A 14,190-nucleotide genomic window follows, 5' to 3' on the forward strand; every position below is an offset into this window, starting at 1 on the left:
AAGGTCTGGGTTGTGTGGACACAGAAGCAGAGCCAATCTGGCACTCCCTCTGGGGCACCCACACAACCCTAACCTTGCCGCCACCCTGCCCTGCCCTGGCATTGCTTTACTGTGTCAGCTGCTCCTGGCAGACAGTGTTGCTTTTTCAAGACTCATTTCTAACTGGAGAGAAGTTAAAGCTGCAGTCATAATGTTACTTCTTTGGGGATACCTCTGTTCACGGTGATGGGATTACTATGGCATCGATTACTTAAGGATTGTTGTAAAACTTTCTCTTTCCAAGTGCGACTTGCCTTTGCGCACTGGCAAGGAGGAAGGAGAGGAGTATATTTACATCTGACTAAACAAGAACAGGATTTGGGCTGTAAGTGTGAACCCCATTGATATAAAGTGACATTTATTTCTAGGCAACTATGTGTAGGACTACCATCTTCAAACTATTTGTTGTAGTTCCATTGACTTCAGTGAAGTTCCATTGTAGTTCCACTGACCTCAGTGAAGAAGACCAAGGAATCTGCCTTATACCAAGGAAGACACTTGCCCATTAGCACCGTATTGTCTGCACACTGACTGACACCAGAGTTTCAGACAGGAATATTTCCCAGCACTTCTTGGAGATGGCAGAATTGGCCTCTGAGAACTTCTGCGTGCAAAGTGCATGCTTCACCATGGGCAGAGCAATCCAAACTATGAGAATCTGCCATTTGGATGGCTGCTGCCAATCCTCCGTTGCCAAAAATGCAAAAAAAACCCCCATTCTGGTAGCAGCTGGGAGAGGTTCAGCTGATGAAAAGGGCTTGCGCCCAGCTGAGGCCATAAACCATAGTGTCCATAGCAACGCCACTGCCACAAGCCAATCTCAATACAACGCCCACCAGCTACGCATGTTCTGCTTCCTCCCCCCCACCAGCCAATCAGAGACGTACATGCCCAAGTGCAATACCGTAAGCACATGCACGAAGACACACCAGCATCCCAAGTGCATGGCGATCTACCTTGGAAGTCTGAGCACATGCACGGATCACTAATAAAGTAGCAGCTCTCACTGACAAGGTTACAAACATCTTTTGTTCAACTACACATATGTTCACCTATTTGAGACCCACAATGAGTTTGTCCTTATTCTGGAGTTCACTAACCATTGCTTCTAAATTATATAACTGTCTGCTTTCCCTTTCAGAACCTTGACTCTCGCTGTGCCTGAACTTCCTTCAGGATTCAAGACCATAACCAGCTGGTTGAAGAACAAGAGCCAGTCAGAGCTGTGGGGTGTGGTCCAGCAAGGAAACCCACAGGAGGTGATTCCATACTCCCTGGCTCTCATAAGTCTGCTGAATAAAGTAAGCACTTGGTGGTGGTGGAGAATCCTTTACATCTGTATGTATGCTAATAATGCCCGCTGACCTGGGCCTTGAGATCCATGAGGGAGGGCCCTTCACATGAGTAGTATACTAAGACCACCTCCTGTCAAGCTGCTATGCCCTGCCCTTTTGTACTACTCACATGGTCTCAGGAACAGCTAGAGTCTTTTATGTAGTGATATGAGACAGGGTCTTTTCCATTGTGGCACCCCAACTGTGGAATTTCTTACCCTTGCAACTACGCTTGTCCCTGTTGTTAACACTTAGGTGCTAACTGAAGATGCACTTGTTCACCCTAGCTTTTGGGGGGATGAAACGGATTTAGTGCCCAAAAGTTACTGAGGTCATGATATTGTATTATAGAAATTGGCTGAATATGTGTTTTTTAAAAAAACATTTAGATGTATTTTATATATTTTAACCATGTTGATGTTTTATCAGATTATGTTCTACATTGTCCTAATCTCCTTTGATAATAAATAAAATATGCATTATTCTTGTTTGGGCAGTATTTTTTTTTGCAGTACTCTATCCCAGAATAGTGATTCATATGAGTTTTTCAGGATTTGGGAAGAGGGGATAACATGATGGAGTTGGGGGACCGGATCTCCATCCGCAGCAACGTCACTGTGGCCCTGGCCTCCCTGAATATCTCTAACGTGAAGGATGTTGCTCAGCTCAGTGCAGCACTGAGAGCATGTGTGGTAGGTCTCCTTTTCTGACCGAGGCAGGAAATCTAATGGCACCCCTATAGTAGTAAAAGTAAAATAAACTGAATAGCTGACTATTTGCTGCCCTTTCATAGTACCTCCTCCTTCCCCCCCCCCCAACAAAATCTGTGCTAGTGCTGGTCTGTTGGTTTTGACATCTCATTGCCCATCTCAGGAGCTTTCTCTCTTTCCTTAAACAGAAGACAAAGTATTCCATTGTGAGTTAGTGAGCAAGAACAACCATGTGCCTCCTGCAGTACCTTATTTTTCTGGGTTGTATCCAACGCTGCTATTCTGCTTGAGCAGCAGACTTCTGCTTGTGCCACGGAATGTTCCCCTCCTCTCCTCTCCCCTGCACACACCCCTGGTGCACCTTCCAGACCTGCTCCAGAGAGTTAGGGGACCCTCTGGAGCAGATTTTATGGGCTTGAGGGGAAAGGAGAGGAAGAGGAAATCCCGTTGGATACAATATGGACTATTTTTGTGTTATCTGACAAACTAAGAAATCATTGTGAATGATGAAAGAAAAGTAAGATGGGGTCTGGGAAGTAGAGGGGTGTTTCTTGATGCATTCTTTCAATGAGGACAATTGTCTTTGGGCAAACAGTAAATAAGGCCTCTTTTTCCCAACATCAGACATTCCCAGAAGAGCTCAGCCTTGGATCTCGTACCCAGGTGCTGGAAGCTGCCAAGAGAATGATCCAAGTCATCAACAACGAAACAGAAGAAGGTCATGAAACCCCTTCATCCACTGGCAACAGCATCTTGGCAATCCTTGGTAGGCAACAAGGGCAGACAGCTGCTATAGTGGAGGCCGTAGGGCTGTACTTGTGAATCTGGAGCCATGATTAATTTGGTCTTCCCCCCTCTCCACCCCTGTACACTAACCTAGAGCTGCTGTAGGGAAAGCCATAGAACAGCAGGGTTTCTAGCCCACAGAAGCAAAACTACTTGTTGTCTTCCTTCCTTCCTTTATTTATTTATTTTATTTATTTGTTACATTTATATACCGCCCCATAGCCGAATCTCTCTGAGCGGTTTACAGCAATTAAAAACATTTATTTAGATTTTTTTAATGCCACCACAATCCAGCAGTGCCTAATGGCTCCATATCAGTGGGGTAGTGAAATGTGCTCCAGGTTTTAGTCTGAGGAGCTGTCCAAGGGCCTGAAACCTATTCCCAAAAGTTCACACTAAAACCCAGAGTGGATTCCATTGCCCCACTGACATGGAGCAACCAGCCACCACTGCCACAATCCTAAGGGGTTAGGATGGGCATTATAGGCTAACAAAAACTCAGGACCAAACTATGTTACATTCAGATAGCCATGTTACATTAAGGGAGCTCAATGGCCTTTCTTCCCACTCTTTCCCTCCTTCTCTCCCTCCCTCCTCCTCCTCCTCCTTTGCTTCTAGAGGAGGAGTGGATAGTGATGAGCTGGAGGTGGGGCGAAGGGAATGACCAGTTCTTTCTGCCTGCCTTCCTCCATTTCAAATCGTTCCCCATACCTTTTTGTCCTATTGAATTTCAAGTGCATGTTTGCACAATAGATAACCAATGGCAACAAGACATTAGGGATGCAGTCCTGTGCCTGCTTACCTGGGAGCAAGTCCTATGCAACTCAGTGGAACATAGGGTGTGATCCTGTAGAATGTACAGGATTGTGCTGTTAGTGAATAGGTACTGTATGTGTACAAGAAAAGACTCAGGAGGTATGAGTTAAGCAAATGATCCTGCTGGCTTTAGAGAATAAAACATATACAGCCTTCCTACGTTATGCATTTTGTTGGACAAAAACATATTTGCATTGGATTTTCCCCAATCCCTGATTGTAATCCTTTCAGGATAGTTAGCTAATTTTATTGTGAAGGTATGGTTCTCAGGTAGCAGTGCCACAGACATTCAAATTACAATATTCTGCAACCCTCATTAGTGAATGTATTGTTCATGGTGTTCAGGTTGTGTTATAAGAGAGTAGGCTCTCTTGAACAACTGAAATGTTTGCACTAATGAGTTATGCTACTGGCAATAAAGCCGAGGATTGACTACTTTTCACTTCTGTGTAGCAAGAGTTTTGTGTAACTCAAAAGTCTGCCTACTCTTTTGCCATGAAAAGAGTATCCAAAAAGACAGATTTTTTTAAAAAATTGCATCACATACTTTGTAATTGTGTGGAATAAAAAGTAGACAGAACTTCCTCCTGGCATAGCTTCTTCCCAAATTGTAGAAATCATCCAAACAATTTATTTTCCTATTAATTTTAATAATAGATACCTCCCATAGCTTCCTTTCTCCTTTGCCTTTGTTCTTATGTTGCCCCTAAAAAAGAAAAAAGAATCAATGTCAGTTTTCATTATCAGTGCCAAGGGTTGACTCCAAAAAGTCAAATACCTAAGTTACTTTATTACATTACATAGCAACAGTGAACAATGGACAAGACACACGTGCCAAGCAAAGGTCTTATGTACTACAGGCACATGTATTTCTGGGAGTTGGTCAAATAATTTTGGCCTTTTTGGTTTCTTTTCTTTTCTTTTCTATGCACAGATGGCATGAAAGAAAAGCTGTCCTTTCTGGCAGATTTGTCAGAGAAGACAGAATGAAAGCCCTCACTGAGTGGGCTGTGTGCTCAGGTCATTAAGCAAAACTAATCCCTTAAATGGAGGTGATGAAAATAGGTATAGGAGTGAGTGGCTAAATGACTGTGTCCCCTGATATGTATAATGTTGTTCTCAGGAAGAATGTTAACTACTGAAGATACGAGACCACACACAGTTGTGAATACACACAGTGGCTTGTCAAGGGAACCAGATCTCGGGAATCAGGTCCCATCAGCTTTCAATCTCACTCATGCTCTAATGAAGTCCTTGATGAAGTCTCGTGTGCTGAATGAGGAGACTCTGTCACTGTCTGTCTCTGAGATCCATGTTCAGGGGAAGAGGGCAGACACCAGCAACTTGCTGTGCATGATCCCCTCTGATAAGTGTCTCTTCCATGTGCCCAGGATGCTTGCTGAACAGCTGGTAGAAAGTCAGGAGGTTGTGCAGGTCATCATGGACTTGGCTGTCAACCCCTTCCCTTTCAACTACTATACCAACTCCACTATTTCCACCTGCCTTGGACTTCTGGAGTTCACCACTCCAGCTGGGACTCCAATCTCAGTTGCCAACTTACCCAAGGAGAACTCTATCAGCCTTCGATTGCCAGTTGGACAGCAGAAGCCACAAGACTTGCCCCAGACACTAATTGTCATCCCACCAGAAGGCTCAGTTAACCTTACGGTGACAGTGGCATCAGGCAGCAATGCTACAGGGATACACATTCATGTCAGTTTCACTGTGATGGAGGGTAAGTGTGGCAGAAAAGAAAGGGGAGCTGAACAGTGGAGAAAGCTCAAGGAGGCTAAGACCAGGAGTTCTTTTCATTATGTCCTTTGATAGGGTATTCCCCATGGATGAGCAGCAAGCATGATCAGGCCTCTCCAAAACGATAGTCCTCTGCTTAGAGCAAGAGATCATCCATTCTAACATTTACTAGTAGTTATTTTTTCAACCTTTCTTTTGTTCATTCATGTTAAATTGCCGGTGTGAACAGGGGCACACTTGGTTCCCATTTTGGTGAATGGCTCATCAGTAGCTCTCATGAATACAGAGGAAGTTACTAACAATGTTAATACATAAATGTACTGATACAGATGCACAGGAAAATGTCCAAATAAATATATCTTAGACATGCATGACCTCACTTGGAGGTGCACGGGTGCTTTGTATTTTTCTGACTTTACTACACATCTCTCTGTGATGGTAAACCTCTGCCTGGGCTATACCACTTCAGACTAGAGATGGCAAACATGATTGAATGCTTCTCCATTAAAAAATGATCTTAGCCTCTCCCTGACATGCTGTTGCCTATGTGTAGAAAATATTTTTGCATGTCAGTCACATGAGACCCCATGACCTCGTTTGTATATAACAGTATGGTTAACTGTGAAAGAGCAAGCTTGCTGGTATCAAGAGAGAAAACTGTGGCTGCTTCACTCCTCCTTTAGTTCTGCTGCTGCCAAGCTGCCCAGGGCTCAGTTAGCATTACATGCAAGCCCAAACTCATGGTTTGTCTCCACCAAACAAACCATGACTGGTAAATCAAAAACAAACCTTGGTTATAGCTTGTGGTTTGTTTGGAGTGAAGGCCCCCAAGTTTTGGCGGCAAGGCCCCCAAGTTTTGCACATAAAGCTAAGCCAAAACATGGCTTGGCTCTAGGTAGGGGTGGCAGTAGCAAGAAAGGAGCAGGAACAAAGAGGCTGCAATTTTCTCTCCAGGAACCAGCCTGCTTGCTCATTTATGCTAAGGCATAGCTGGCCATTATGGGCAAACCAGGCCATAGCCTGAAGTGGTACAGCCCAGACACAGGTTTGCTACCTGAATGAGAGCTAGGCCTAAGACTGGATTGTTAACGTTCAGTTTTCATGTGGTAAAGTCAACACATGGTGATCTTAACTTACATCTACATGTGGCAAAAGCTGGGATATTAGGGATAGATAAATCTGCCAGTTTTGGTTTCTCTCAGTTTCTGGTTTTTCCAATCCTAAATTCAGTTTTCCACATTTCTGTGGCAATTTGTTTTCATTCTTTAAAAATCTCACAAAAATGTGTCAGCATTTTAGTGAAAATTTCTCCTAATATACAAATTTTTGAATGCAGTTTTGACTAATATACACATTTTGGCAAGCAAATTCCCCTAAATAAAACATTTTTTAATGTTATATTCATGAATGTATGCATTTTTATGCATACTTTCCCCAATATATGCATTTTTGTCCATACTGTTTGGATGGAGAACTGCATTGCAAAATTCAGAGAAGTGCAAATTTCAAAGGATAATTACGTTTTGGCTTGCGTATTGGTTCAAAAACTGCAAATTAGGTTCTCATTAAATGCAGATCTTATGATCAACAGACTGGGATTCATAGATTTTAGAGAAGAGACATGTTCATGCACCTTAAGACCATATCTTAGATGTGAATCTGTAAAAAGTGATATGAGAAGTGATTCTTTTAAAAAACAGTGGAGGAGTGAAGGGACAAAGAAAACTGGAAAACTGTGTTTATAAAAAGTGACGTCAAGCACGCATGCATGGAAGGAAGTAATATTAGAGGAGAATATCAGTTTGAAATAAAGTTTGAACAGATTCTAAGAGGCAATGCCATTCAAAACCTATAGCCAGCAATAGGAAGTGAACACCTTTACTAGGTAGTGCAAAGAGAGATGGTGGTATGAGATGTAACACCATGATTCATCAGTTCATCCACAGGACTAGGATCATTAATCATTTCAGTCTTCTCAGCCAAAATGGTACTGCTTCATCCCTCTCTTTTTTTCATTCTTTATTTTCTGTAGCTGTTGCAAACATACTAAAACTGACCTCTCTTCTCTTTCTAGGGTTGGACTCCAGCCGGGAGAATGATCCCTCACTTTATCTTTATGGACATAATGCTCCATCTCCCAATGAGTTCCACTGTACGTTGAAGGAGGAAATTGTCTTTTCTAATGGTCTGGAAGAAAGCCGCAGCAGGGAGGTCACCCTCTTAATTTCACCTCTGTAAGTGATGGTCAATCTTTTTATCTCTGAATCTCTCTGAGACTATGTCTGACCTTGAATTTGTGCCCATTGCCAACTCCTTGTGCTATTGTCACTGTGAACCATACAGCCAAAGTGGGAATCCCAGTTCTGCACAGGTAAAAGGCTAACCGCCACTACCCAGTCATGGCATGTATCCAGCACAGATATATGCTAGCTGAGCATAGCATGGCATATGATTGTAAATGTCAGATCACTTCTGAGCAGAACACAGCAAGTGTTCAAAAGATATGGAGGCATGTTGTCCTTGGTTTAGTGCTCCTCCTTCACTCTGATCAAAACTTGGCTGCAGTGATTATTTATGTTCCCTGGAATGTTGACAGTGCAGCATCCTTCATGGATGGGTGACATTATTGTATGTTTGTCATTTGCACTAAACTCAAGCTAATTTGTGGCTGTCAACTTCTTCCATTCAGTCACCATCTCAATGACACTCATCAGGAATACTACATCAACATCACCAGTCACTTCTGCTGCTCTCCTGTTGGTGCCCACATCTCTGTTTTTGCCAGTCTTTGCCAGTATTTCCATTTTCCTAGCAAGCAGTGGGGTGCAGATGGAGTGACCCCAACAGCCGCCACCAGTCCCAAGGAGATTGTGTGCCTGACGGAGCATCTCACAATCTTTGGCGGTAGTCTCTTTGTGCCTCCTCACAGTGTTGTCTTCTTGCCACCGGTGAGTTAAGAACTTCTGTTTCAGTTAGGCAAGTGAAAGGAAGGGAACTGAGCAAGACTCCTGTCAGTCACTGGGCACCATCCTGCTAACATTAATCTCCTTGAGGTACTACATGACCCAAACAATGAGGTTATTCCAGGCCTACTCAATCTGTGACCCACCTTACTGAAGATAACACTCCAGCTATGTATAGAGATCCATCAAATGCTTGACAGTTACTTATTTTTTGCAGTCCCAGGCAAGCAAGCCAAAGCACCCGGAATTTTATATATGCCCTTATGATGAGTTACCATATATGGCTGGTGTGTATGTGTGCATGCGCGTTTGGCTTCATGTTGTGTCACAAGGTGGTAAAAACACATTCTGTTTTAATCAATTTTTCCGGAATACAACAAACTTCACATGTCAAGCATGAAGACACATGCCATCTATTGGGCATACAGCAACAACATACAACAGATATCCACACCAAATGAAAATAGCAATTAAATAAAACAGCTGAAGGATAAATTTATAATAAAATAATGGAACTTGGATGATCAAACAAATGTACAGCCTATAAAAGTTATAAAAATAAATGGTTAAGTTTCAACTTTTGTGGCTTGGCATATTCTGATATACAGTCCATAATGACTTAGCAACAGCCTTCTCTCCTTTAGGGAGTAAGGAAGGAGCATTATTGACTTGGCTTTAATGTGAGATCAGTTGGGCAAGGGATGGGGTTGGGGAGGGTGAGGTATGATGACACTGTGCATATCCCTCCTTCTGAATTGCATTATGTGCAATATAAATATAAATATAAATATAAATAAATATAAATATAAATATAATTTAGGACTTCTCCACAATGAAGTTTACTGTGTTTTTGCAATTGTTTGCATTTCCATTTAATTTGCATAGTCCACATGATGTTACCCTCAAACAACACAGTCTCAATGCTTTTCCCCTGTAATTTTTGATTTACCCAGTACAGGAATAATCCAATACATTGTGAGAAAAATGGGAGGCAAACTGATCCACTCAGGGTTGCAGACAATTTGTTTTGGTGTTTGGGGGTGGGTGGATTGTCACTTTCTGCTATTTCCCTTTCCGTGCCCACTACTTTCTCAGTGCTTTCATGTCTGTTCTGGCTGTGCTTGAAACTATTTCAGTGCACTCCTGAAATGATATTTTTTCTTTTGATTGCTCAGATTTGCACAAAAACAGAAAACTGCACAAGCAAACCACATCAAACATTTCTACACCAGATATAGTGGCCAGCAATCTGGAAAGTGTGTGCTGAGAATTTACAATTGCTTTCCTTTCTTTTCCAGCCTGCTAGTAAAGGGGTGTCAGGAACTTAGCCTTCCCCCTCCCCTTTTGATCCCTCAGATTTGCATAAAGCCAGAAAACTGCAGAGACAAATTTACAATTGCCTGTGTGTTTTTGCACACTTCTTGGGAGGAGAATTTAAAAAAAACAAACCAAGGTGAGAGTGCAGCTATCTGTGGACAAGCATGCCCTGTCAGTACTTCATCAGCATAATAAAATCAACAAATTAGAAGGCAGGGTCAGACATAAAAGGGATAGTTTGTTGCAATGAATGGGAAAGACAAAAGTGGCTCCTCACATACACAGATTCAAATACGTGCAGTTGTAGCCAGCTCAGGTCTAATTCAAATGGTGAAAACATGAACAGCTAAATAATGCTCAAATGCCCTATGGTACAAACTACTTAGAATTTGAAAATAAGTGGTCTATAAATTGTCCAAATAAACAATGGAGAACCACTCTTCATGATTCTTTTGTGACTCAGGGATGAAAATGCTGACCACCGCATCTTGTTAGAGTTTCTCCACAGGTGCCCCACTGGTTGGTTAGCCTGTAGCCCTCCTCTTCTACCCTGCCACCCCCTATCAGTCCTGGTCTGGGTTATGATTATTCTTTTTTTTCAGAGGAAGCATTCCTGGCAGAGTCCATTGGCAGTGATCACCTGCTGTGTTCTTTTCTCCATCTACGTGGGGATAGCACTGATATCCCACAAGCTGGACGATATTGACATCACTCGGGTAGGGATCATCCCACGGTGTGGCCAGCCTGGACGGTACAAGTACTGGGTGATGGTGAAGACTGGTTGGAAAAGAGGCTCAGGTATGGGGAACAGTCAGGGTATTGCCTGACAATCCATTCTGCAGTTTAAAATACTTTCAGTTTTCCTTTTCCTCCTGGTGTTCACATCTTCTGCTCACTTCTGAGAAACTATTTCTCCCAAATGTTGCATTCTTCTTCTTCTTCTGCTGCTGCTGCTGCTGCTTTTTAATGACTGAGTGTATGGATTTTGGAGACTTCACCACAACTACCTGAGCAATCATGTGATCTGAAATGACATAGTTTGTCTGGTTTGGAGGCGTGGTTGGTGAGAGCTTGTAACTTTGACTCTTTTCTTTTATCTGCCCCACCTCCACGATTTCCAATTCTGCAGTGACATCCCTACCACTTGGCATTTCTTGTTGAGACACCCTTCATCAGCTTCACATTTTGCTTTGAAACTATTATTGGACTTGCTTCAGAGGGGGAGGAAGCATTGTCAATGCCAACAAACAAATAATAATTAAAATATACACTGTGAAATGCCTCACTTCAGTCAGGGTGGTGTGTGAATGCATGCTTTTGGAAGAATTGGGTTTTATGTATGTGGAGACCTTTAGTTAACAAGTGGGTTTTGTGCATGTGTATACATTTGGGATAATGAGATCTGACAGCAGGCCATTCTCTTTAGCGTCACTAAGGAAGTGATATCATCAGACATATATGGCTCTTGTATAGGAAAGTACTATTGTGGTATGAAAAGAGAGTCACCAGCCAGTCTTTTCCAAAAATGACTCAAGTGTGGAATTCTGTAATATGAGTGCAATGGCAAAGTGGCTCTGTATTGAGAGAGACCTGTAGGATGGAGGGCTAGAGATGGAAGCCTTGAGAGGCTGGGGAAGCTGTCCGCTTCAGATGGTGATGGTGGGTAGGTGACTTCTGAAACCAGAACTTTGGAAGATGCCTCAAAGATGTATGCGACTGGGCAGGCACCACTATTAGAAAAATGCTACCTTTTATATTAGCTGACCCACCATCATGATTACATTTGGGCATAGAAATGTCATGGTTATGAGTGACTGACTAGCCAAGTGGCTACATTTTCTGTGACAAGCTCTATATTAAAAAAAACTTTTGACCACAGAGAAAGACCCACACGTTTGAAACACATTTGGTCTTAGGCATAATTTATTAATTATTTGCCACAATAGTTTGTTGATCAGTCATTGACCTGGATTGATTATTTCATTTCCGATGGCATTTTAGCGATTTTATTTATACCCTTATTATGTCTGAAAATTCTTTTGTGAAATTAAAGTTGTATTTCATTTTCTCATACCATTCAGCAGTACTTAGTATCATTTTTCTCTCTCACACCCAACTCAGTGTTTGAGTTCAGCTTTGGAGGCTGGAGGCTGGAGGCTGTCTCTCAATCCCTTTTTTGCTTGTGTTGGTTCACAAAAGCATATGCCGTAATACATTTGTCAATTTCTAAGGTGCCACAAGACTCTTTGTTATAAAGAGCTAATGATTCGCAAGAGTTTAACTGAATATTACCTTATGCTATCTATGTATCTTTTGAAGGTACCACAGCCCATATAGGCATCAGATTATATGGGCTGAACAAAAGTGGCTATCGCCACCTGGACAAGGGCTGGGCCTTCCAGAGAAATAACCAGGATATTTTCCAAATAGAAACAGATACAAACCTAGGAGAGATCTGGAAGATCCACATCTGGCATGATAACACCGGTATGACTCATGATCTTTGTTCAATTTTTAAATTTTAATAAATTTATATTCTGCCTTTTGTCCAAGGAGCTCAAGGCAAGGTACACATTTTCCCTGCCTCCTGTTTCATCCTGAGGCTGAGATATAGTAAGCCTGGCTGAGTGAGGATCTGAAGCAAGGTCTCCCTGGTTCTGGTTAAACACTCTAACCACTACACAATGCTGCAAAGCAAAAAGCAAAGTGACCACAGTTAATAAATTCTGGTCTTGCAATTTGCCATGAGCAGAATGAATTATCCAACTTTAGGTAGCCAGACACTTCTGAGTTTTCACAAGCAGCCTGTGATGGTGCTAGCCTTCCCTGATTATTTGTCCTGGAATCTGGCATTTTGCTTCATTTAGCTATTCTGACTAATAGCCCTTAATACAGCTACCCTCCGTGAATTTGTCAAGTTTAGTTTCCATCACCTGATTACACACTGACTGAGTTCACATGACACACTAAGCCAGGCCGTGAGAACATGCAGGCTCCTGGAGAGGAGTTTGCCGCTGCTTTGTTCTTCTCTGTCCGTTTAGCTGCTGTGCTGAGCCAAGGGTTGGCTTAGTGTGTCATCTGAACCGGGACTCATGATTAAGCTCTCTCCTCACTAAGGATGGAAGGATTTGTCAGTTTTGATTCTCTTGGTTTTACATTTTTCCAATATGAAATTCAGTTCTCTGCATTTCAACAACAATTTGCAATTTTTTTTAGAAAATTCATCAGCTTTTGTAGGCAGTATATATTTTCATAAGCAATTTCCCCTCTTATAATGCTTTTTTGTATGCTATTTTCACTAATATATTATTTTATGCACAATTTCCCTTATATATGTATTTTGTTTTCAACTGTAATGAATATTGTATTTTATACTGTTGTGTCCCACCCTGGGATCTTTCGGTGAAGGGTGGATAATAAACTGATTATATTATTAGTATTATAACATTATTACAATTATTATGATTATGATCACTGTAAACATTGCTTGTTTCGAGAACTGCATTGTAATATCCAGATAACCAATTTTCTTTTTTTATCATTAATTTTTATTCAAATTTTCAAAAACATAACAAAACAAAACAAAAATAATTAAACAATAAAATAAAATGTTGACTTCCGATTTGTCGCAGATCAGTTATAGGTCTACAATATATAACAATCCTGTCTCTTAAATTATATTACAAAATCACTTTCCTCCAGTAGTTATCTTAATTAATCATCAAATCTCATAGACATTACTTTATTCTTTACACAAAAAGTCAAAGAGAGGTTTCACTTCCTTGAGAAATATATCTATCAATTTTTCTCCAAATAAACATATCGATTAATCCATCTCATCAAATCTGTTAGGTCCAATAATTTCAATAGCCATTCTTCCATTATCAGTATCCCATAATAAACTTGCTGTCATAGCCATAGTCATATAATAAGAGTCTAATGGGAATTTCCTTTCTCACAAATATTTAATCCACCTCATCAAATCTGTTAGGTCCAATAATTTCAATAGCCATTCTTCCATTATCAATGTTAATTCCATCTTCCATCTTCAATAATCCTGTTAAGTCCAGTAATTTCAGTAGCCATTCTTCCATCGTCAGTATCCCATAATAATCTTGCTATCATAGCCATAGTCATATAATAAAAGTCTAATGGGAATTTCCTTTCTCACAAATATTTCCTTGCCATCAATTCTGAATATGTTGCTGAAATATTGTTGCAAGGTCATATCTTTTTTTTTACAAAATGCACTGGCACATCTCTTGAGAGTTTGTCCATTGTCACATATCTGTAGTTAATTCCATAGATTTTTTCTATGTCAAGCTCCATCACATCATTCCAGTCCAGAAATTTATCCAAGACATTAATATCTCTAATATCTTCATTAATTTCTTCAGAGACAACGTTGAATTCCAAACAGTAAACTTTATCTCTAATATCCATAAAGTCCAGGTCTTTTTCCAATTCCACATT

General features: G+C 41.2%; 1 protein-coding gene across 1 annotated transcript in view; it reads left to right on the plus strand.

Annotated features, from left to right (window-relative positions):
• Positions 1–5,077: 5,077 nt before the first annotated feature.
• The window catches only part of LOC133378746 (polycystin-1-like), a 35,226-nt gene continuing 26,113 nt past the window's right edge, over positions 5,078–14,190 (plus strand). Inside the window, exons 1-5 of the mRNA XM_061613372.1 lie at positions 5,078–5,420; positions 7,512–7,671; positions 8,127–8,385; positions 10,320–10,515; positions 12,037–12,204. Of these exons, the coding sequence (XP_061469356.1) occupies positions 5,078–5,420; positions 7,512–7,671; positions 8,127–8,385; positions 10,320–10,515; positions 12,037–12,204 (1,126 nt within the window). The remainder of the gene's footprint in view (positions 5,421–7,511; positions 7,672–8,126; positions 8,386–10,319; positions 10,516–12,036; positions 12,205–14,190) is intronic.

Source organism: Rhineura floridana, chromosome 3 (genome assembly GCF_030035675.1).
Source record: "Rhineura floridana isolate rRhiFlo1 chromosome 3, rRhiFlo1.hap2, whole genome shotgun sequence".
NCBI lineage: Eukaryota > Metazoa > Chordata > Lepidosauria > Squamata > Rhineuridae > Rhineura > Rhineura floridana.